Genomic DNA, 23,995 nt, shown 5'->3' with positions numbered 1-23,995 from the left:
TTGAAGATGACGAATGTGTGGAAGACTTCTTGCACAACTGGCTGGTGACACGACCCTGTTCTTTTTACGATGAGGGCATCAATAAGCTGCCCATACGCTGGGACAAATGCATTTCCAAAGCAGGAAACTATGTGGAAAAATAAATTGTAATTGCCTTGTGTTTTTCAATAAATGAATTTAAAGAAAAACTAAAATACTGTTTATATTTGATCCCCTCTCGAACATGTTCTAAAGAATGGGCACATACTTCTCTGGTACTCCCTTGCATCTTGTGCATCTCCATACTTCCTGATGGGGCACCCAGTCATAAGCCTTTTCTAAGTCTAGGAACACCATGTGTATTTCTTTCTGTTTTTCTCTGTGCTTTTGCATAACCTGCCTAAGAGCAAAAATAGCATCAGTAGTTCCTTTCCCAAGCAGGGAATTTAAATGTGTATTGTCAATTCGTATGGTTTAGGGACTGAGTGTTTGTGTCAATTAATATGGTCATCTACATATGGCATATAACACTGTCAACCTCCACAAAAACACGCAATAGTGATTACATCCCTTCACATATGGTTGACGTCAGAACGGGCATCCGACTGTAAAGTTGGGCCAAATCCCCCTCCCCACCTCTCTCTCTCTCTCTCTCTCTCTCTCACACACACACACGAAGAAATTGGAAGAATGATAATTCACTTCCCTTTTAGGTACAAACCTTGTGGATACCCACAACAAATGTAGGTTTAGTTATAATTGAGGAAAGTGTACCTGCTAGGAACTTATACAATTCTATGTGCTGATTCTTTTCTGTTTGAACAGACTATACATGGATGGGTATTTTCTTTCAGATATCGTGCTAAAGGTACGTCAGCCCCTCGACAGCGAAGTAGAGAACTTCCGCGAAGGAAGTACTCTCATTTCCTTTATCTATCCTGGCCAAAACAAGGAGCTGGTGGAGAAGTTGATGCAGCGTAAAATGAACGTATTTGGTAAGTAATAACTCTATTTTGATGGAAATGGCCATCAGAGAAGAACTGATAATTATTTCCATTCATGAGCACTATGCGATTTGTAAGCTTATGTGAGTTAAAATCAAAAGCTTATCCCTTCACCTGCAATACGAAGGGCATATTGTTTTACACTTACTTTTTGTATGTCCAGGTATGGTTCACATTTCACTTTTGAAGGTGGTGACATGTAACTAGTGTCACACACACACACACAGGGGCCAATGAATGCACTCATAACAACACTATCAGCGTATGAGCAGACAACATGGAAAACAACCATCAGGGACAGCGCTGTACGACTTTGTTCCTATGGAAAGAAGGCGTGACCACTGCAGAAATTCATCGGCGTTTGGTGGCAGTCTGTGGAGAAGATGCGCCGGCATGGAAAACAGTTTACAACTGGGTGGAAGGTTGGAAAACAGGGCGCACATCAGTGGACAAGGGAACCAGTTCTGGAAGGACGTTGCCCGGGTCGAAAAGGGCATCCAAGGAAACAAATGCATCACATTTATGGAAATAGAGGCAGCCATGGGAATCAGCCGAAACACCCTGCAGAGGATCGTGCACGACCACTTACAGTTGGGGTAAGTGTCATTAACGTGGCTGCCTAGACTCTTGTCTGCAGATGAAAATCAGAGGCGTGTGAACGTGTGCAGAGAACTTTTTGCAACGTCTTGATCAAGATCCACCAGACTTCATGGCTAGGCTTGTAACTGGTGATGAGACATGGCTCAATTACCATGAGCCTTGTTTTCCAACCTTCCACCCAGTTGTAAACTGTTTTCCGTGACAATGCATGTTCTCCACAGACTGCCACCAAGCACCAATGAATTTCTGCGATGGTCACGCCTTCTTTCCACAGGAACCAAGTCGTATAGTGCTGTCCTTGACGGTTGTCTTCCATGTTGTCTGCTCCTACGCTGACAGTGTTGTTATGAAATGTGAACCATACCCAGACATACAAAAAATACAGTGTAAAACAATACAGTATGCCCCTCGAAGTTTCCTAGTGTCAATGGCTAATTATTCAGCACAATTGGCATTATGCTATCATGCTTAATAGCTAAAAATTTGTAAATTATAATGGCTAGAATAATACCTATAATAGCTAATGTCATGGATATATGTATGTATTTCTTGTTCTTCATGACATTGTCTGGTATCCTTCTTCTAGCTGCAGTGTCAATCGTGAACATTTCTGTCCAGTCATTTTCTTTTTACTGTTCTTACCAAGTTCATTTGGGCTGTTCTGATAGGCTCCATCCTAATCGTGAACCAGCAGAGTATGAATGTGTTGATGTCTTAATCCCAACTTGTTGCCTCTCCTCCTCATTCCTCAACTTACATATCAAAAGTCTCATGTTGGTTCCGTATTGACGTCACTAAACATATACAGATACAAATGTAAAAGATCCACTAATTCATTACACTATTTGTTCAGTTAAAAATTGTCTCCACGACAGAGAAACAGTCGCATTCTAACAAGGCTGCAGACCATCCTGAGAATTTCCAATGGGGCCACACGTTTTACATGTTACAAGTGGTTGTCATTAGCAAGATATCAGTATTCAAAAGGTTCAATGGTTCCCTGTTGAAGTTCACCGCAACATAAAAAATGAGACTGATCCACACCACAGGAGGAGGTTTATCCCAATTTTGTTTTTTTGTTTCGTTGTTACCAAGCTTGATAGCTGCAGTCGCTGAAGCGCGGCCAGTATCCAATATGTGGGAGATAGCGGGTTCGAACTCCCTGTCGGCAGCCATGAAGATGGTTTTCAGTGGTTTCCCATTGTCACATCAGGCAAATGCTGGGACTGTACCTTAATTAAGGCCACGGTCGCTTCCTTCCCACTTCTTGCCCTTTCCAGTACCATTGTCTCCATAAGACCTAACTGAGTCGGTGCGACGTAAAGCAACTTGTATCCCAATTTTAAACGTTCCTACACACTTTGTTATATGTGACACGTAATTTGGTTCTCACTACATCAAGACTTTGTGAACCAATGCATCAAACAACAATAGGGAACATGCATGATCCGGGGTTTTAATTAAAAATATGCTAATCTGATTCAAAATTTCATGCAGAATTCAAAAATGTGATCAGAATGTACAAATAATAACTCCAAACATGATAAAAATCTACGAAAATGTCACGTCACGCAAGCACGCGATCTCATTGGTCTGACGTCATCGTACAGGTTGACTGAATTAGCAGACGAAATAACACATAGTGTGCTGTGAGAAGCAGGATACACTTCGCGTATTTCTACTTTATGTTAGTGTCTGGTATGGTTAAATTCGAGGTCTATACATTGGATAATAATCTGAGTGGTATATTTTAGACTTAAAATGAATCCTGCGCAGACAGTGAGGCAGAAAACTTATAAATGGTGTAGAGTTCCGATGTGCAATAGCACATCGCATACCATACCATACCAAACGTTCCAAAGACGCTAAAACTAGGCAGAAATTGATTTTGGCGAGCCGGAGAAATGCTGGTGATATATCGGAAAAGTCTACAGTTTATTTTTTTGAAGATTTTAACGTAAGATGAATTTGTTTGAATTTTCAAATCACTTTTCCATGTCAGCTGTTCTAGTGGTAAAAGTTTAAATTTTAATGTATGATGCTTTATTTAAATGCTTCAATTACATCTTGGAATATGAAAGTAATAAACAGTGCATTAAATAATGCTGATTATTAAAGTATTCTCCAAACCTAACCTATGTTTTGGGTGATCCATGTCAAGATAATAAATCAAAGGGGTTATGGACCATTTTGACAGCTCTAATTCTACCAATATATCTTGGCATGGGACAGTTATGTATGTCTTTATTGAAGAGCTTAATTGGTAAAGAAATTTAGGCTATATCTAAATACTCTATAATGTAACAAAGAATAGGCGTGTACATCATGAAAGGAAACAACGTGAATTTAACAAACGTATAACTCTACACAAAACCAATGCTTGTCTGTTGGGGGTCTTATAAGTTAACAATGCTCAATTATAATAATTATCATAATATTAATGAAATAAATAACATAATTGCACACAGGTGAAAATAGTGATGTAGGTGTTTAAAATATTATCCTACTTAGCCAAAGTTTTAGGTTATACAAGCCAAGTCAATAAACCGAAGGGTAAAAATACCGCGCGAGTTGGCCGTGCGGTTAGGAGCGCGCAGCTGCGAGCTCGCATCCGGGAGATAGTGGGTTTTGAACCCCACTGCCGGCAGCCCTGAAGATGGTTTTGCGTGGTTCCCATTTTCACACCAGGCAAATGCTGAGGCTGTACCTAAGGCCACGGCCGCTTTGTTCCCATTCCTAGGCCTTTCCTGTCCCATCGTCGCCATAAGACCTATATGTGACGGTGTGACGTAAAGCAAACAGCAAAAAAAAAAAAAAAAGTAAAAGTCACAGCACCCAAAGACATTCCTGTATTGAGCGACTAAAATGTCACCAGGACACTTTCCTTTCCTGATATGCTCAGCTTGTTAAAAGCCAAATGTAATTAATGTTATTGTCTTCACGCCTCGCTAACTACTTCTACGATTTTTGGGAGACGCCGACGTGCAGGAATTTAGTCCTGCAGGAGTTCCTTTACGTGCCAGTAAATCTACCGACACGAGGCTGACGTATTTGAGCATCTTCAACTACCACCGGACTGAACCAGGATCGAACCTGCCAAGTTGGGGTCAGAAGGCCAGCACCTCAACCGTCTGAACCACTCAGCCCGACTTGTGAAAACTAGATGAAGTCATATTTATCTTTATCATGTTTAATTTTTTCCCTCCACAAAGATATTTAATTCTCTTTCATAGGCCCCGAAGTGGGTAGGCCAGTTGTCCCAACCATAAATATTTTTTTTTTGGGGGGGGGGGGAATGATAGATTATAGCTCTATAGTACTATGATCTTTTTTTCTTTCCTTCTTTCTTTCTTAATTAGTTTATCCTTGAGGGTTGGTTTTCTCTCGGACTCAGCGAGGGATTTCACCTCTACCACTTCAAGGACAGTGTCCTGGAACGTGAGACTTTGAGTATGGTGATGCAACTGATGAGGAGGGCCATTACCTCGCCCAGGCGGCCTCACCTGTTATGCTCAACAGGGGCCTTGTTGGAGGATGGGAGGATCGGAAGGGATAGACAAGGAAGAGGGAAGGAAACGGCCGTGGCCTTAGGTGCCTGGAGGAGAAGTAGGAAAATACGAAAAACCACTTCGAGGATGGCTGAGGTGGGATTCGAAACCGTTCTACTCAGTTGACCTCCCGAGGCTGAGTAGAGCCCGTTCCGGCCCTCGTACTATTTGTTTTCAACTTTCGTGGCAGAGCCGGGAATCGAAACCGGGCCTCCGGGAGTGACACACATTAACCACTACACCACAGAAGCGGACTAGTACTATAATGCTACCTATATGTTTATGTTAGTGCTGAAATCCGATTTCTTACTTTACTAATGCTGAAAGCCCGAAAATGTAATGTTATTCTTTAATAGGGGAATCAGTCTAGAAGGAAATGTTGAAAGTGATGTGATATCTATCCAGGTTCGTTGTTATCCTAATACTATGGGTTACAGTACATTCCACGTATATAAAAGACGCCACTTACAAACTTCCTTGTTATCCGCGAATTTCTGCGGCCACAAAAGTCACATTTTTCAAGAATGATGACATCTACACATAGTAGATTGTCTGACTGTGCTGTTTTGAACGTTTCTTCTGTCATTTCGAAGTTATTCGCGATCATGAATAATAAACAATCGGCTGTTAGCAACGGCTGATGCACAACGGCTGGTAGAGCTCCATGCGGTACTGAATCGTGACGTCACAGCGCGCCGCTTACGTCAGAGGCCGTTTCACTCGCCTTGCGGAAAGGCACTATTAAATATGTTTTTAATGGTAGAAAACAAGGCAACATACCACAATGTAATACGTTTACGTACTATTTCGTTGGTGTACTTTTCAAAAAAAATATTTTTGAAAATGATGCATGTTCCCAATTGTAAGGCTTTAGTGATTAGCTTGCCAGTAATATGTCTGATGTTTTAAGACTTGATAGATGCACTTTCTGTACATATTTTTAATTTGATGTTGCGTTCTATATTTTAATGGGTCTTGCACTAGTCTCCCCATGGATTTTAATACCATTGTTCTTTTTAATTAATAATTGAAGCGATGCGCCGAATATGGGTCTAACTGCCAAAATCTCTATTATGAGTTAATTGCAAGAAAGCCATCTTGGACTGCAGTTAGATCCATTTTCCACGGGAGACAGACATTCTCCACCCTCTAGCACAGCAACCAGTTCCGAATTCTTCCACATGACTACGCCACTATGCAGGAACGTCCATATAGATCCTTATTCTGTTGAAACTGCACTTTCAGAAAAAATGTCGGTTAGATCCCTTTTCGGCGCATCACTTCAATTCAGTGTAAGTGGTTTAGTACTGGTGGTATTAACTGAAGATGATGTCCACTAAGTGGACGAAACATGTACTAGTATTTGTTGTCAGGTAATAACTTTTATCTGAACAGATAATGTATTGAATTGGTGGATCTTTTACAATGGTATTTGTATATGTTCCTCAACTTATCGATTGTGCTCTTCTGGATAGGGGACCACAGGAACTTCATCTCTTGTGCCTGCAGTCTTGAGGCATCTCTCTTTGCCTATATAATAGGTTAATATGGTGTTGGAATCTTTTGGGAACTCTTTTGCACACTATATTCATGACATCTTTTGTGGCTATATTTACCCTGGGACTTACGCTGTCAAGGTAGTTGATACTGTCCACAATCTCCATCTTAAGGTCTGCTAATTTGATGCATGCTTGTTGACCAATTCAGTTGCCTACACCATTGTTTTAGTCTCACAGATATTGAGCTTGAATTCATGGAACTTGGCTTTCCATGTGTGGAATCTTGTCTAAACCTCATCTTCTGTTTCTCTACAAGCAGTATCATTAGCATTCCCATTAAAATGCATTTTTGCCATACGGTTAGGGGTGCGCAGCTGTGAGCTTGCATCCGGAAGATAGTGGGTTTGAATCCCATTGTTGACAGCCCTGAAAATGGTTTTCCGTGGTTTCCCATTTTCACACCAGGCAAATGCTGGGGCTGTACCTTATTTAAGGACACGGCCGCTTCCTTCCCACTCCTAGCCCTTTCCTATTCCATCGTCGCCATAAGACCTGTGTCGGTGTTACGTAAAGCCACTAACCAAAAAAAAAATAAAATGCATTTTTAAAGAAAACATTATGATGAAAGATGTTATATAAACTTCCATATCCTCTTATTGTTTCTAGTATTGCTTCCACATACTTAAGCCTATTGTTCTTTCTTTCAGATCACTCTTAGTCTGTTTGTATTCTTTCCTAACTACAGTAGAAGTCTGTTATAGCAAGAATTCATAACTGCAAAAAATGTACTTGCTATGGTGGATTGTTGTTATATCCAATTTTTCATAAAAGTGATGAAAGATAGAAACATATCTGTATGAAACGGCAGTTTGTTCAAAACTTACATTTTTGTGGATGATTTCCATACTACAGCTTACTCATTAGTTATTTTTTAATTCTGATACTGTGTGAAAATTTATGTTCAGTTTCATTCTTAACCCTTGTCAAGCGGATTATATTTTGATTGTGCATGTAATTAATTTTCGTGATTTTATTTTCATTGTTAACAAACACAGACTCTCTGAAAATATAAGTAGTTTAGCATAAATAAGAAGCTCATACCTAATTTTATCCAAATAGATTGCAGGTACCCGTTTATTCTGGAAGAAATAAATACTCAACTGCCTGTTTTCATGCAAAAGTGGCATAAGGCATGCCACACAGTAGTTTTGAATAACGTCAAAACACTCTACATTTATTTTACGTTCATAAAACTTGGTTGTAATTCACTTTCTTGCCTACTTCATAATTCATGTGTGAGCACAACATACATGTCACTTGCATCTTTTTCACTTTTTCACCCATTATCGCTCATTTTTGAGTAATCATCACCACTATCCAGAAATTATGATTCTATTTCAGACTATTTTTGAATTCCTTTTTTTAATATATATATGTAATGTATACAATAGCCAAAACATGAATATTTGCAATGTCAACACACTTCTGAAAAGAACATCACTATGGAAGTCGCGCTTACCAGTTAAATTGTTCTTCTTTTTTATTCCAAATCCCTGTGTTAAGCATAACTAAGGGCTCTGTGTATTCACTCCTGACATCTATTGGCTAATATTACAAACACAATCTAAAATATGAATGTAAAAGCGCGTAATTTAAAATTCCGGATAAGGAAGTCTTTTGCTCTCTCACGGGAGCAGAAAAGTTCTGGATAAACACGTGTAACGCTCAGCTAAGGTTAAAAATGGTAATATCACTGCAGAAGCTTCTTTGGAAAAAGTTTGTTTTCTTACTCAAAGAGTATCATGTAACTTATATTGTGATGATTATTGTTTCAAGAGGAAGTACAACTAGGCAACCATCCAACTTAACCATGCATCTGAGAGATAACATATTTCAAGTCCCAGTAGAGAAATGGTAACCTTCTTGCTATACATTTACGTGGAAAAATCCTTTCTGAAATTGAACCAGACATGAGAATATACAAACTAACCTCTGAAATCGGTGGTGCACATCGATGTATCTTGAGAAGTATCTCATTTGAATTTGATTTCTGTACCTACAGTGGAGTCTCGCTCAATCGACCTTCGCTTATCTGACATTCCGTGTTATCTGACACTGTTAGACTTAATTTGAACTTTTGGTGGAGACTAAATTCGGGGACACCTGGTGTGGAGGGTGCAACCGTTGGACAAGCACTGGCTTGACTGCTAACAGTAAGATCGGTTTTTTCTTTTCTTTTTTTTTTTTTCTTTTTTCTTTTCTTAAGGACAGGTGCAGCAAATCTTCAGTCATTGTTCAGTGTAGTATAGTATTGGTAGGGTACGGATGTTTATAGTTTTCATATCCTCTGCGAGTATGGCGAGTAAGCGGCTGGCCCCATTCTGCAAGAAAAGGCAGTGTATTTCCAGAAGGAGTTTAATGAAGGGGGCCCTAATTTTACTGCCAGTACTGAGTGGCTTGTTCGGTGGAAAAAACGGTATGGCATTAGGCAGCTTAATATCTGTCTAGAAAAACTGTCGGCTAAATCTGATGAGGTTGTGAAATTAAAAAAAGGAATATCAAGAAATAATTCTTGCTGAAGGATTAACCAGTGATCAGATTTTTAATTGTGATGAGACTGGGCTAAATTTCAAAATGCTGCTATCAAAAACTCTCGCAGCCCAAGCCGAGACTTCTGCAGCTGGCTACAAATGTAGTAAAGGAAGAGTTACTGTTCTTGCCTGCAGTAATGTTATTGGGAAATTAAAAGCAAATTGCTTATGATCAGCAAAGCAAGTTGTTAATGCTCTTCCAGTCCATTACACAAATCAGAAGGCTTCCTGGATGTCTGCTGACATCTTTAAAGACTGGTTTTCTACACAGTTTAATCCAGATGTAGAAAAATTTCTAGCTTTAAACTATCTCCCTAGGAAAGCTTTTCTTCTACTAGACAGTGCTCCATCACTCCCAAATGAAGAGCAACCTAGAAGTGGTCCTCCCTCCTAACGTGACATCATTATGCCAGCCAATGGACCAAGGTGTTCTGGAAACATTGAAGAGGAAATATCGGAGGAAACTCCCTTCATCCCTGATAGAGGAAATGGACAACGGCAACGATGTGATAGAAAAGTTAAAACGATTCAACGTGGCATGCTGGATAGCACAGTCTTGGGAAGAAGTTGAAACAATGACATTAACAAAATCTTGGAACATATTGTTGAGCGAGGTTGAAGATTGAGAGGAGGTATTACAAGAAGACATGGAAAACGTTGTTCCCTTACTGAATTGCATTCCTGGCTGTGAGGATGCTACGACTGAAAATGTGAGTAAGTGGTGTGCACAAGATCAGCTGTTTGAACTAACTGACCCTAATATTATTTTGTGAATGCTAACGAATATGAGGATAATGAAGAAGGAGGCATTGCAAAAATAAAAGGAGAAACGATGACTCACAGTGAAGGATTATGTGCATTGGAAACGGCATTAACCAACGTTGAGCAACAGCCAAAAGCAAGTGCAACGGAGGTGTTGATTTTTCGTCGAAAACGTGAATCAGCAGGCAAGCAGACATTGTTGACAAGTTTCTTTTCGTAAGACATTTGGAATGTTTTTGTTCAATACTGCATATACTGTACAATTGAGTTGATAATTCAATAAATAGAGTACTGTAAAACATGTCATTGTTTTAGTAATACAGTACAGCCTTCCTGTTTGTTTTAGTTCATTTTCAAAGTTATTCTGTATTATCAGACATTTTCAGTGATCAGATCGTTTAGGTAGGATAATCGAGACTCTGCTGTACTATTAAAAATAAATGATAATTTATTTCATCCTTTATTTCGGATGAGTTAAGTGCTATCAGCCGTGTCATTTACGCACTTGTTATGAAAACACGTTCTTCCCTTATGTTTCCTTGAATGTTTGTTATGCACCTGTCGATAGGTGTTTAACGGAAGGATATTAAGCAGTTAAATATAGGAGTTTTCGAGCATTTTTCTGCACCAGTATTTTATGCAATTGTAGGCAAGGTTAAGTTCAAGCTGTACACTTTTTAGGTTGGACGACTAGTTATATTGGTTTTCACGGGGTGTGCTTGCCCTCAACAGTAAAGTTGTAAGCAAAGTAGACATCGTAAGTGACGGTAAGTCTCGTGAAAGGGAACAGTTCTCATCATCTGCCAGACAGTGTCGTTGGTTTTTTGTTCAAAGAGGAAAAACTCCAAGCGCATCGCCATGGTGTATAGAAGACTGTTGGTTATACAGTACAAGTCTGTTATAGTACTATATAGACAGTACTTGATATGCTGTTTTATTTTGGTGTGAAAACTATTTTAAAGAATTTTACCAGTCTCTGGTCTGTTTTCTGCCTTTTTCCCATCTCATTTTTATATGGTCTCATGGACTTCTGCCTCTAGGCTGTAACTTGATGTTAAATATCCCCATTTTACCATGATACCAACAACTTCAGTGGAGGAATGTTTAGGCTCTTAGTTCAGTAACGTAAGCTTGCTGATTAAACAGTGAAAGACTGTAATTGTGGTGTATGCTTGGATATAGTGTTTGATATTTGTGTTGAATAATGCCATTGGTTTAAGTCTAATGTTTGTTGATTTCCTTTGCAGCAATGGACTGCATACCACGAATCTCAAGAGCTCAAGTGTTTGATGCTCTGAGTTCCATGGCCAACATCTCAGGCTACCGAGCTGTCGTTGAAGCTGCCAGTCACTTCCCAAGGTTCTTTGCAGGTAGGTGGCTGCATGAATCTTCCCTACTCTCTTCAACGCTATCATACTAAGAAAATATCTTGTATGACGTAGGTTCCTGAGTTAAAATTTATTTTGTCTGAACACTGGCTTAATCAGTTAAGTCATATAGAGAAGATATGAACATAATTGGGAACACATACAGAGTCCACCAGAAAAACGTATACACTCCTTGTCAGACTGTATCGGGATATTGACATTGTCAATTGTTTTGAAGTACCAGTATGTTGTATGTTCTTTTGCCCAATAATGAAATGGTGTATGGCTTTTAGTGCCGGGAGTGTCCGAGGATAAGTTCGGCTCGCCAGATGGAGGTCTTTTTATTTGACGCCTGTAGGCGACCTGCGCGTCGTGATGAGGATGAAATGATTATGAAGACGACACACACACCCAGCCCCCATGCCAGAGAAATTAACCAATGATGGTTAAAATTCTTGATCCTGTCGGGAATCGAACCTGGGACGCCTGTGACCAAAGGCCAGCATGCTAACCAGTGAGCCATGGAGCTGGACTTTTGCCCAATAGATGTCGGTACATGCATCATGATAGTAGGAGAACAAAATGGCTGGAGCATTGTTTATGTTGGAGCAGTGAAAATGCATTCTGAGTGGTTTATGTGGTTTGAGAAGTGCAATGTCGGTGGAGGAGGGAGTTTGAAACAGAACTTCCAATATGCTGAACAATTAAATGCTTTACTGATACGTTTGAGACTCGTGGAAGATTGGGAAGAACGCATACAGCTTCGTTGGCTCTCGTGTTGGAAAGGTTTGCTACTTCTCTACGCAATGTGCACGGGAAGTGGGGATTAGCAGTACAAGTTTATGCCAAATTTTGAAGTGTACTTCCCATGTTTACTGCATGTGCTTAATGATGATGATCCTGCTCATCGACTGCAAATTTGTGAATGATACCTACAAATGGTAAGTCAAGATGAACACTTTCTGACGAAGGTTGTGTAGTCTGATGAGGCCCAGTTCAAATTTACTGGAACAGAGAATCGACGTGTCTATGTCTACTGGCCACGTTCATGTGGACAAGGCAGTCTACATACTAAGGGTTAATGTCAGGTGTGGACTATCATCCAGGGGCTTAGTAAAACCCTGTTTCTTTGATGATACTGTCACTGGAGAAGTTCTGGGAAATTTTACGTACATTAATTTTACAAGCTATACGTGCGCTTTATGGAGCTGACGATGAGGTCTTCTACCAACAGGATGTGTGCCACCACACTACCATGTAGCAGTACAAACTTTCCTGGATGACAATCTGCAGGGACATTGGGTTGGACGAAAAGGGTCCATTGAGTTCCCTCCCACAGTCGCCATATCTTACTCCTATGGACTTCTACTTGTCGAGAACTGTGAAACATGTCGGGCTCCATGGCTAAACGATTAGAGTGCTGGCCTTTGGTTACAGGGGTGCCGGGATCGATTCCTGGCAGGGTCGGGAATTTTAACCATCATTGGTTAATTTCACTGGCACAGGGCTTGGGTGTATGTGTCGTCTTCATCATTTCATCCTCATCGCGACGCGCAGGTCGCCTACGGGAGACAAATAAAAAAACCTGCACCTGGCGAGCCGAACATGTCTTCGGACACTCCCAGCACTAAAAGACATACTATGTTTCATTTTTACTGTGAAAGATAGTCTATTGACGTAAGCCACTCGTGCTGGAGGTCTTTTGCCAGGAGATTACAGTGGTATGTGCAGTGATTTCCATTGCAACTTTGACTGACGTAGTTGTGGTGACCGCTCATCGTTCTTCTGTGTGTCTGGCAGTCAATGGCGAATATTTTGAACATCTAATGTAAGTATATGCTTATCTGAAGACAGTACTACATGTGTGATCAATATTTCAAATAAATAATAAATAGTTTGTTCCGTAAGGAATGCATACATTTTTCTGGTGGATTCTGTAGTAGTATAAGCACAAGGACAAGAGGGAGCAGTAGAAAGCAGAAACAAGGAATAACATGAAAAACACAGGACAAGGACATGGACAAATCTAGTCTCCACATCTGTATTCACTGCTGACTTGATGTAAAAGTTACGAAAGTTGATCAAATATAAATGAGAATTTCAACGTACCGCCACTGTTAGTAATAGTTCTGAGGCGGGGCTTTGCCAGGATGTTGGTGAGGGTGTCTGGAGAAAGGGTTTGCTCGCACGAACGATGGTGGAGAGCTGGGCTGCTTCAGTATGCCCTGAGTGAGTAAGAGGTGCACACATCTGTTGCGCAACAATTTCTCGCAAGAGAGGGCACCAAACCTTCCGAAATTTTGAGACTGCTCTGCACACGGTTTGGATACTCTCAAGGTCCCTTTGTAATTCTCAACAATCCTCAATGGTATTTATTTCCCTATAAACAATTATGTAATCTGCATACAATCTTATTTTTGATGTTATATTGTTCCCTAAATCATTTGCGTATATTAAGAAAAGTAACGGACCGATTATACTACCCTGTGCGATTCCCTTCCAAACTTTCTCTTCCTGCGATACGTTAATTCCTACTTTGACTTTCTGAACCCTTGAATTTAGAAATGTTTTTACCCAACGTGTAACCCTTACGTCCAGTCCTATTCCCTCCAATTTCTTTAATAATATTCCATGTTCCACTCTACCAAAGACTTTGGAAAGATCTATGGCTATGCAATCTAACTGATCTCCTGAATCCAATTGATCTGATATGTCCTGCTGAAATCCCACCAGTTATGTCTCACAAGAAAATTTCTTTCTAAATCCATACTGGCTCCTCATGAACCAATTTTTACCTCATGAACCAAATATAATACAAAAGAAATTAAAAAGGAGAAACATTATTTATGAGGCTTACCTTAGTGAAATGTGCTGTATTTCGAATGTCTGATGTACAACAAACACTGACATGCTGGAGAAAGCAGGCAGGCCATGTAAACAAAGGAGTGGATAGGGAACAAGCACTGACTTCTTGTAGGAAGCAGGCAATGTATACAAAGGAGTAGATAGCAAGAGGAGGGAAGGGTGATAAGGAGGGGAGTAGAAGGAGAGAAGGGGTGTCTAAGGTGGGGCTGAAGGATGCGGAAAGAAAGACTGCTGCTGAGAGGGGAATTTAAAGAGATTATGAAAGAAAGAATTCTTGTTACCTGAGACATGGTTACTAAAGATAGGAATTAAAAGATCAAATAGAATATTTGATTTCTCTGAAATTTCATTTACATTGAAGATAGGATTAAAAACTGTTCCAGATGGATAAAACAATTTTCCATAATATTTAGCACGGACCTTTTTGTATAACTTTGAGAATTTTCACGTCTTGGTTGATATTAGTGAACTTACGTTTAGTATCACCCATGTGCTGTCCCATGGCTGAAAATCTGTTATATTTCAGAGAGTTAACATGCTCTAAGTATCTTATATGGAAGCTCCTATCTGTTTGACCAACATAAGATATATAATTTATAATTTCATGTGGCTATTTCTAGCCGAGTGCAGCCCTTGTAAGGCAGACCCTCCGATGAGGGTGGGCGGCATCTGCCATGTGTAGGTAACTGCGTGTTATTGTGGTGGAGGATAGTGTTATGTGTGGTGTGTTAGTTGCAGGGATGTTGGGGACAGCACAAACACCCAGCCCCCCGGGCCATTGGAATTAACCAGTGAAGGTTAAAATCCCCGACCCGGCCGGGAATCGAACCTGGGACCCTCTGAACCGAAGGCGAGTACGCTGACCATTCAGCCAACGAGTCGGACACCAACATAAGATGCATCACAATTATTGCAATTAAGTCTGTAAACACCAGACTTGGTGAACTTGTTGCTATTATTAATATAATTGATATTGTGTAAAATATGTTTCTGTTACAAATTTTCAAGGCTATTTTGACGTCATGCTTTTAAAATTTCATGATTTTAGTACATTGCGAGTTTAGAGAATCTGAGTGGACCAACAAAAAATGTTGTAAACGATGGGGAAATGTAAAATGCGTGAATGTAAAAGCGTGGTAATACTGTATATGACATGATTCCTCAGCTTAGTTATTAACCTGCACTGAATAGATAACTTTCACTTTCCCAGCAGTAAAGAGAGAGATTTGTAAAAGTCTGTAGGCCTAAGTATATTTTGTTTTGTTTTCAGGTCAGATCACAGCAGCAGGTAAAGTACCACCTGCCAAGATCCTCGTCATCGGTGGAGGAGTGGCTGGGTTGGCTGCCATAGGCCAAGCCAAGAACATGGGGGCTGTCGTACGAGCATTCGACACTCGTTCAGCTGTCAAGGAGCAGGTGGAGTCCCTGGGGGCAGAGTTTCTGGAGATAAGTATCAAGGTAAGGCTTGTGCTATTTCATAGCTGAATTTTTTTAAATTTTTATAAATGTCTCAGAATGTTTGAAAAACCTGTTTTGGAGATGGTTCCTTTGTTGGAAATGTCTTATTGTCATATCATACGATATAAATTTCATGATGATCCATATTGGCAGTTGTTACAGTTGGTAGGTAAAATGGGACCACCTATCATCATAGTATTAGTACAAATAGATTTTAAAAATTGGTGTAAATAAAACATTGGGAAATACAAAGACATCTAAAAGAGAGGAAACACATTAAAATCAGTCTGAGATGAAAACCTCGATGACGCTTGTCCACATGTCACAAAACATTACACCATAAATTTAAAATACTGGGAAGGTATTGTGTAACGTTCAATCTTTACCACTTGGTCTTGAAAAATAACTTTTATACACTTGTAAATGATCAAGGGAGACTATCATCATCATCATCATCATCATTATTCAATGGTTCTGATTCAATGATTGAAGGGTACAACCAGGGTTTCCAATACTCCTGAGCATGCCAGTGTAGGCTCCCCATAATCCAATGGTCTACTGTCCTTATTTTTGAGTGGTGGTGGTGGTGGTGGTGGTGGTGGTGGTGGTGGTGGTGGTGGTGGTGAAAACGTGTTCAAAGTGGAACTTGAATAAAGCAGGAACTTGTCCATTACGGAATATTTTCTCGGTCCCGGCGAAGCTTATGGCATTATAATTGTTGGTAAAAGAAGTTACCGTGAATGGTAATAAAATCAAAATAGTAATTAAATTTAAATACCTTGGAGAAGTAATAACACATAACCTAAATAAAAAAAATCTCAATTCATACAAGAACAAATAGATTAGCTAAAGCACAAAAATTAACCTGGTGCATCTACAAAAAGAAACGTCTATCAATAAATGCAAAAATAAAACACTACAACACAGTTATAAAACTGGAAGCAACATATGCAGCAGAAACACTTTTTCACCTGAATAAATATCAAAGACTGACAGACTTCAGAAAATTGAAAGGAGGATTGGAAGAACCTGCATTGACAAAAAAATACCAGAAAGATGGACAGTGGTGGATAATACCTAATAAAGTCATTTACAAAGAGCTGGAACCCTTTACAGATACTATGCGTGAAGGGAGACTGGGATTCTTTGGACATATGAGGATGCAGGATTTGAGACATCTGAAACAACTAGTACAACACAATCTCATCTCAAAAAATACAACAGCAGGATGTAAATGGATTAGAGAAGTAAGAGAGGATCTGAAAGAAATAGGCCTTACAACAGACGACACACAAATAAGATAAAATTTAATACAAAACTTAAGAATACAAACCTCTGCTTTACCCTTACACGAAACAAACTCACAACAAGCACATTTTCAACCGAGGAAAGGGCATGGAGATCGGAGTGTCTGAAGAAGTACTATGGGAGAACCACAAAGCCCGAACAATCCCTTCAAAGAGACCTGAACGATGGACGTACCAACAATTATTCTTGCTACTTTAATCTCTGTTACTTCAAACATAAGATATCCTGAGACTACCAAACATTTTTCTTCATGTTCCTGTCTTTCTATAGATGACTTAATTTGTCGCTTGTTTGTTCTTTTAGGAAACTGTTCATCTTGATGAATATGAGGCTGTGAAAGTTATTTCCCTTTCTTATTGATTGGCATCCAGTACCAAACCAGGCAGACCAAGGGAGAACCAACGGCTGTGGGCAAGGAATTTTCCTTTAGCAGGTTTGATGAAAACCTGTGTGTAGGAAATGACACACAAATTTATCACAATGTTGCTGCCTTGCAGATCAAATAGGGGACTATCAAAGGCTGAGGGAGTTATCCTTGACAGAAAAACGTCACTTTTAGTTAGGCCCAGCAAGTGAGCAAGGGGAGAAAATTGTCAAATCGCTTTCAACATTAAAATGAGCTTTGGATATAAACTGAAACCAAGACATAGACTTCCTTCTATGTATAATTCTGGTAAGGATGATGGAAGAAGAAATCTAAAAATAAAACTCTACAGCCTGTTTCCAGTCATTGGACCGGGTCAGGAAAGGAATGAATAAAGCTCCAATCTAGTGGCGAGCATTGGAATTGTGCCGACTGCCGAAGCCTGTCGCACTCCCGTGGGACAATTATTAATGACTGACAGATAAAATGAAATGATATTGTAGAGTGTTGCTGAGTGAAAGATGACAGGGAAAACCAAAGTGCTCAGAGAAAAACCTCTCACACCACGGCTTTGTCCAGCACATATCTCACATGGAGTGACCGGGATTTGAACCGTGAAACCCAGCGGTGAGAGGCCGGCGCGCTGCCACCTGAGCCACAGAGGTTCCTTAAGAAGACATCTACATGCACAGAAATAAGTGGTGAGCACTCGTTCACTACAGTTGGAAAGCTGGAGCTAGTTCTTGATGGTAACGATGATGAATCTTTATTTATCACAAGATTCTATCAGATCACACTTGCATAATGTTTTCCTATGAGCATTTCAGGAAATTTTTGATGAGAAAATTACTAGAAAAAATGAACAAAGTGGTCCAGTTGATTTATTACCATGTAGCTATTATTAGTGAAAAAATTTAATGGACCAAGACAGATAAAATTTCATATCCGTTTATGTTACTCATGATGTAATTCAAGTTTGAGAATTAGAACAAAGAACTGAAGAGTGTAACCCTACAACTGCAGATCATCTCCCAGGGATCAACTGCGATTCAAACTTGGTTTTATTGGAAATCACCAGATGGCACTAATGTCAAGTCGTGCTGCTTCTGCATACTTTTGTACTTCATTTCGAAAGCCTTTGAGAAACAAATGACGATCGTAGACTATTATTTGGTTGCAAAAGTGGAAGTATTTTCATGTTGACATTGAGGTTGCATTGAACAAAATGACAGCCAGCACACTTTTTTTCAGTAGCTAACAGAAATAATTGAAAACTGGTTGTTGAGTGATGAAAAATACACTTTGAACGTTGCAAATATCATGTTTTTGAGGCAAACTGTATGCGAAAATAACTTCTTTTAATGTAGAAAATTCAATCATTTAAAAAGTTTTATGTATTTTTTAAAAGACATCAGTTCACAAACCATGAATGACCACAAGGATCCAGAATTTTTTACAATTTAGGTGATGATAACCAAAAGTATTAAAACGATTGTACAGAAAGGAAACACTAAATGATTTATCATTTAGTAGTAGTGTAAGTGATGATTTAAAATTGTCACAGACTCTTTCAAAATGTCCACTAGAATTTTTTCCTAAGTTGTGTGCTGGATTCCAAGCTTTTTCAATATTTCCCACGTATGTTTAGGTACATTGCCTCTGCTTTCAAATAGCAGACCCAACACGGTCCAGTTTTCTGGGCGAATGTTACATTTCTCACTCACATATGGGATGCATGGTTCATACTCTTCTTTTCCTGGTTAATTTCCTTGGCCTGGGAAAAGTCCCTTTCGAACTGGATGGTTGGATCAAGAATAACAGCTGTTTGAGTCTGCTGTTGTATGACAACAATACCTGCTCTTCTGTTGGAGTCCAGACATATTAAGTGGAGTAGGGTTCCCTCTGTGAACTTGCCCTAGTTCTCTTTATTTTTTTTTTATCGTTCTCAAATGCGATTTTATTTGACGGAAATAAATATCACACGAGAACACGTTCACTTCCTTGCGTAAATTACTTTGTCACTGTAAGTCACAACACACAATTATACACAGTAGTAAGTGACACTACAACACTTAATAGCGGAGTACTCTGAAGTCGATTCTGACAAGTACAGATATCAACAACACTGACTCGCGCACTATAACGTACGCTCTCTTGAACTCGCAGACTCCACCTCGGAGCCCAACGGTCACTCCGAGTCCAACACTTGCCTTCAAGTCCGACCTGACTGACTCACTGACTGACAGCTCGATGTGTCTGCTGTTCGATCAACCGTATAGAATTGTCGATTTCTGGAAGGTTTCTTACAACACTCTAATGGAACACACTCGAAACATCGATCGACCAGGTAGTCGAATGAAGTACTCGAACTTTCATTACTGTTTACCAATACACATGGAAATCTCTCCAACATTCTGAATGTCTCTACATGTATATGGATAATAAACCTTACAGTAAGTTTCCAGAACCCTTCATATATACCAAATTATAGTAGAATAAATCTAATATATGAACATTATAAAGTTTTCTACTGCTTTCGACTATATAGATTTTGAGGTTAAACCTATACACAATACATATATTTACAGGGAAACCATGTATTAGTCATATTTAACATTTAATAAAAGATAATTTAGCATTTAATAAAATATGACCAAAATATACCAAATACAATAATTGAAGGTTTTACACCAGTTACGATGTTGTACCTACGACAGATTAATTTTCTGATTATATTAGACAAGTTTGTGAAATTAATAACTGGTTCGATAGAAGGCAGTTCGGTTTTAGGAAAGGTTATTCCACTGAAGCTCAACTTGTAGGATTCCAGCAAGATATAGGAGATATCTTGGATTCTGGAGGTCAAATGGACTGTATTGCGATTGACCTGTCTAAGGCATTTGATAGGGTGGATCATGGGAGACTACTGGCAAAAATGAGTGCAATTGGACTAGACAAAAGAGTGACTGAATGGGTTGCTATATTTCTAGAAAATAGATCTCAGAGAATTAGAGTAGGTGAAGCTTTATCTGACCCTATAATAATTAAGAGGGGAATTCGTCAAGGCAGTATTATCGGACATTTATGTTTTCTTATATATATAAATGATATGAGTAAAGGAGTGGAATCGGAGGCAAGGCTTTTTGCGGATGATGTTATTCTGTATAGAGTAATAAATAAGTTACAAGATTGTGAGCAACTGCAGCGTGACCTTGAAAATGTTGTGAGATGGACAGCAGGCAATGGTATGTTGATAAACGGGGTTAGAAGTCAGGTTGTGATTTCACAAATAGGAAAAGTCGTCTCAGTTTTAATTACTGCATTGATGGGGTGAAAGTTCCTTTTGGGGATCATTGTAAGTATCTAGGTGTTAATATAAGGAAAGATCTTCATTGGGGTAATCACATAAATGGGATTGTAAATAAAGGGTACAGATCTCTGCACATGGTTATGAGGGTGTTTAGGGGTTGTAGTAAGGATGTAAAGGAGAGAGCATATAAGTCTCTGGTAAGACCCCAACTAGAGTATGGTTCCAGTGTATGGGACCCTTACCAGGATTACCTGATTCAAGAACTGGAAAAAATCCAAAGAAAAGCAGCTCGATTTGTTCTGGGTGATTTCCGACAAAAGAGTAGCGTTACAAAAATGTTGCAAAGTTTGGGTTGGGAGGAATTGAGAGAAAGAAGAAGAGCTGCTCGACTAAGTGGTACGTTCCGAGCTGTCAGTGGAGAGATGGCGTGGAATGACATTAGTAGACGAATAAGTTTGAGTGGCGTTTATAAAAGTAGGAAAGATCACAATATAAAGATAAAGTTGGATTCAAGAGGAAAAATTGGGGCAAATATTCATTTATAAGAAGGGGAGTTAGGTATTGGAATAACTTACCAAGGGAGACGTTCAATAAATTTCCAATTTCTTTGAAATCATTTATGAAAAGGCTAGGAAAACAACAGATAGGGAATCTGCCACCTGGGTGACTGCCCTAAATGCAGATCAGTATTGCTTGATTGATGACTTTTTATTTCTATCAAAATTATGAAGATCAATCTTCCAGGTTTATATTGATGTATGATAAGGTTGTTATGATTACGATGTGCTTTCGGACAATGTTTTGTTCTATTTCATGCATTGCGGAAATGTACTTCAGCATTTGAAAGATAAACCTTGAGCAGTTCTAGGTTTAGATACATATCTTCTATAAAGTGTGAAGAATTTTTTTTAAATATTGCTTGTTTTTTATAGGAAGAAGGCCAGACTGCTGGTGGGTACAGTAAAGAGATGTCAAAGGAGTTCATCGAGGCTGAGATGGCTCTTTTTGCCAAACAGGCGAAGGATGTCGATGTCATCATCACAACTGCTCTTATTCCAGGCAAAAAGGCTCCTGTGCTTATACTGAAGGTAAACTGTTTTTGAGAGTCTCTTAATTTCTAGTGTTTTTCCCTTTGATAATTGATCATATAGTTAAATGCAAGAAATTAACAAGTTTGTTTGTTTGTTTGTTTGTTTGTTTGTTTGTTTGTTGGGTATTCAGCCCAAAGGCTGGTTGGATCCTCAACAGGTTCACCATTAGCTGTCATAGATGGCCTAGGTGTCACTGAAGAGGTGTACTAGGGAAATAGGAGTGAGTTAGTTTCCTGTTGCTTTCCTCACTGAGCCAGAAGTTGCTATTGCACATCAGTCTGCCCAGCCCACTGAAATGTATGCACCAACCAACCCTATGAGCGACATTTTCACACCATTCATAACAGGGACTGGCTGCATAAGGAATGACATTACTAGCGTCACTCATACCTCAGCCACTTTCATATTGTCAAAGCCATTTATAAGACTGAGACAGGTCAATGAAAGTAACAATTTTATTCTAGCCCATACCAGAAGACATAGTGCGCTGTAAACACTACATCTTGCCAGCAAAGGCCTAATTATAACTCAAAATTCCAGACAATGTCTAATTTTGTACAGTTTTTACTACTGGAGTTAAACAAGCAGTACTGTCATAAAACATAAACTTTCATGACCACAAAATGACATTATAGTGTTGCAGCTATTGCAGGGTGATCTTGCTACAAAGAATTAAACCAATAATGCATAGTAACTAGACTTGAGATAGAAAGGTGCTACTGAGTGATTGGCTGCGTGGTTTGAGTCACCTAGCTGTCAGTTTGCATTCGGGAGATATTGGGTTCAAACTCCACTGCCAGTAGCCCCGAGGATGGTTTTCCATGGTTTCCCATTTTCACACCAGGCAAATGCTGGGGCTGTACCTTAATTAAGGCCACGGTCGCTTCCCTCCCACTCCCAGTCCTTTCCTGTCCCATCGTCGCCATAAGACCTATCTGTGTCGGTGCGACGTAAAGCAACTAGCAAAAAACAAAAAAAACTTCCAACTCCTAGCCCTTTCCTGTTCCATTGTTGCTGTGTTGGCGTGACGTTAAAAAAATGCAGTAAGAAGTGTACTTCATTCAAGCAATACTGTATTTTCTTACATAGTTGAAGTTGGCCATTTCTCGATAGTTGAAGATTAAAATGTATGGAAAAAGACTCCCTTGGTGTTAGATATTAAAATTAATACATACATACATACATACATACATACATACATACTGCGCCGCCCCACGTCCAAGGTAAGGACGTATAAAGATCCAGGCTAGCTTAATTCGCGATTATAACGGCTATCATATACATTTATATGGGCTATGAGTTCCGAATGACGAGAAGGGTACGTCAAATTATATCTAAGGAACCTCTAAACCGCGTCGAGAGTCGTCTCTCTCATTTACTGACTAGAATTCCTTACAATTAATTAAGTTCTTATGACATAAATACTTAAATCTAGGTCGCTTTTTTTTTTTTTTTTTTGCTAGGGGCTTTACGTCGCACCGACACAGATAGGTCTTATGGCGACGATGGGATAGGAAATGACTAGGAGTTGGAAGGAAGCGGCCATTAAGATACAGCCCCAGCATTTGCCTGGTGTGAAAATGGGAAACCACGGAAAACCATTTTCAGGGCTGCCGATAGTGGGATTCGAACCTACTATCTCCCGGATGCAAGCTCACAGCCGCGCGCTTCTACGCGCACGGCCAACTCGCCTGGTGGTCGCCATTCTAAAATACACATTAAAAGAAAAATTTATACTTTCACGTACCACATTTATTATACATTCATCTCATTCCATGAATTAGACCTTGTATTATTCTCCCTTGAATTATAATTGAAAAATTTGTAGGCTTCATCTAGGTATTTTACTCATTCTCGACGGGATTAGTTTTAAATTCTTAAAAAGTATTTCACATCACCTGTCAGAATAGCTGATGAAATGCCTAAGTATCCATTTAATCTTCTTTATTACAAGTAATTGGCCTAGAACACCTTTACTTCTGTTATGAAAGGAATTTAAGAAATGTCAGTATCGGACAAAAATGTTGGGTGAAGTTTACCACAAATGCTTAAGTGATTAATATGTCCGACCTTAATAGTGCCTACTGAAAAAGTTGCCATTCAAATTAAAATATTCCTCAATAAGAATATTGAATCAGTAATACATCAATGATTAAGTCTTGACTGGTCAAAAAAATTGATTGGATAAAGAATTAAATCAGACAAAAGATCATTAAGGTAAGTAAGATAAATCGCCAAATCGGATATTA

At 39.3% G+C, this 23,995-nt stretch overlaps 1 protein-coding gene across 3 annotated transcripts in view; it reads left to right on the top strand.

Moving 5' to 3' along the window:
- Positions 1–23,995, top strand: part of LOC136885434 (NAD(P) transhydrogenase, mitochondrial) — a 151,317-nt gene that overhangs the window by 35,900 nt on the left and 91,422 nt on the right. For all 3 annotated transcript variants that reach the window (XM_067157984.2, XM_067157986.2, XM_067157985.2), the window contains 4 exons: positions 834–974; positions 11,231–11,353; positions 15,486–15,673; positions 21,588–21,743. In XM_067157984.2, the coding sequence (XP_067014085.2) occupies positions 834–974; positions 11,231–11,353; positions 15,486–15,673; positions 21,588–21,743 (608 nt within the window). The remainder of the gene's footprint in view (positions 1–833; positions 975–11,230; positions 11,354–15,485; positions 15,674–21,587; positions 21,744–23,995) is intronic.

The sequence above is a fragment of the Anabrus simplex genome, chromosome 14 (assembly GCF_040414725.1).
Source record: "Anabrus simplex isolate iqAnaSimp1 chromosome 14, ASM4041472v1, whole genome shotgun sequence".
Lineage (NCBI taxonomy): Eukaryota > Metazoa > Arthropoda > Insecta > Orthoptera > Tettigoniidae > Anabrus > Anabrus simplex.
Note: the sequence above shows the minus strand (reverse complement) of the source record. Positions and strands in the feature narration are given on the sequence as shown.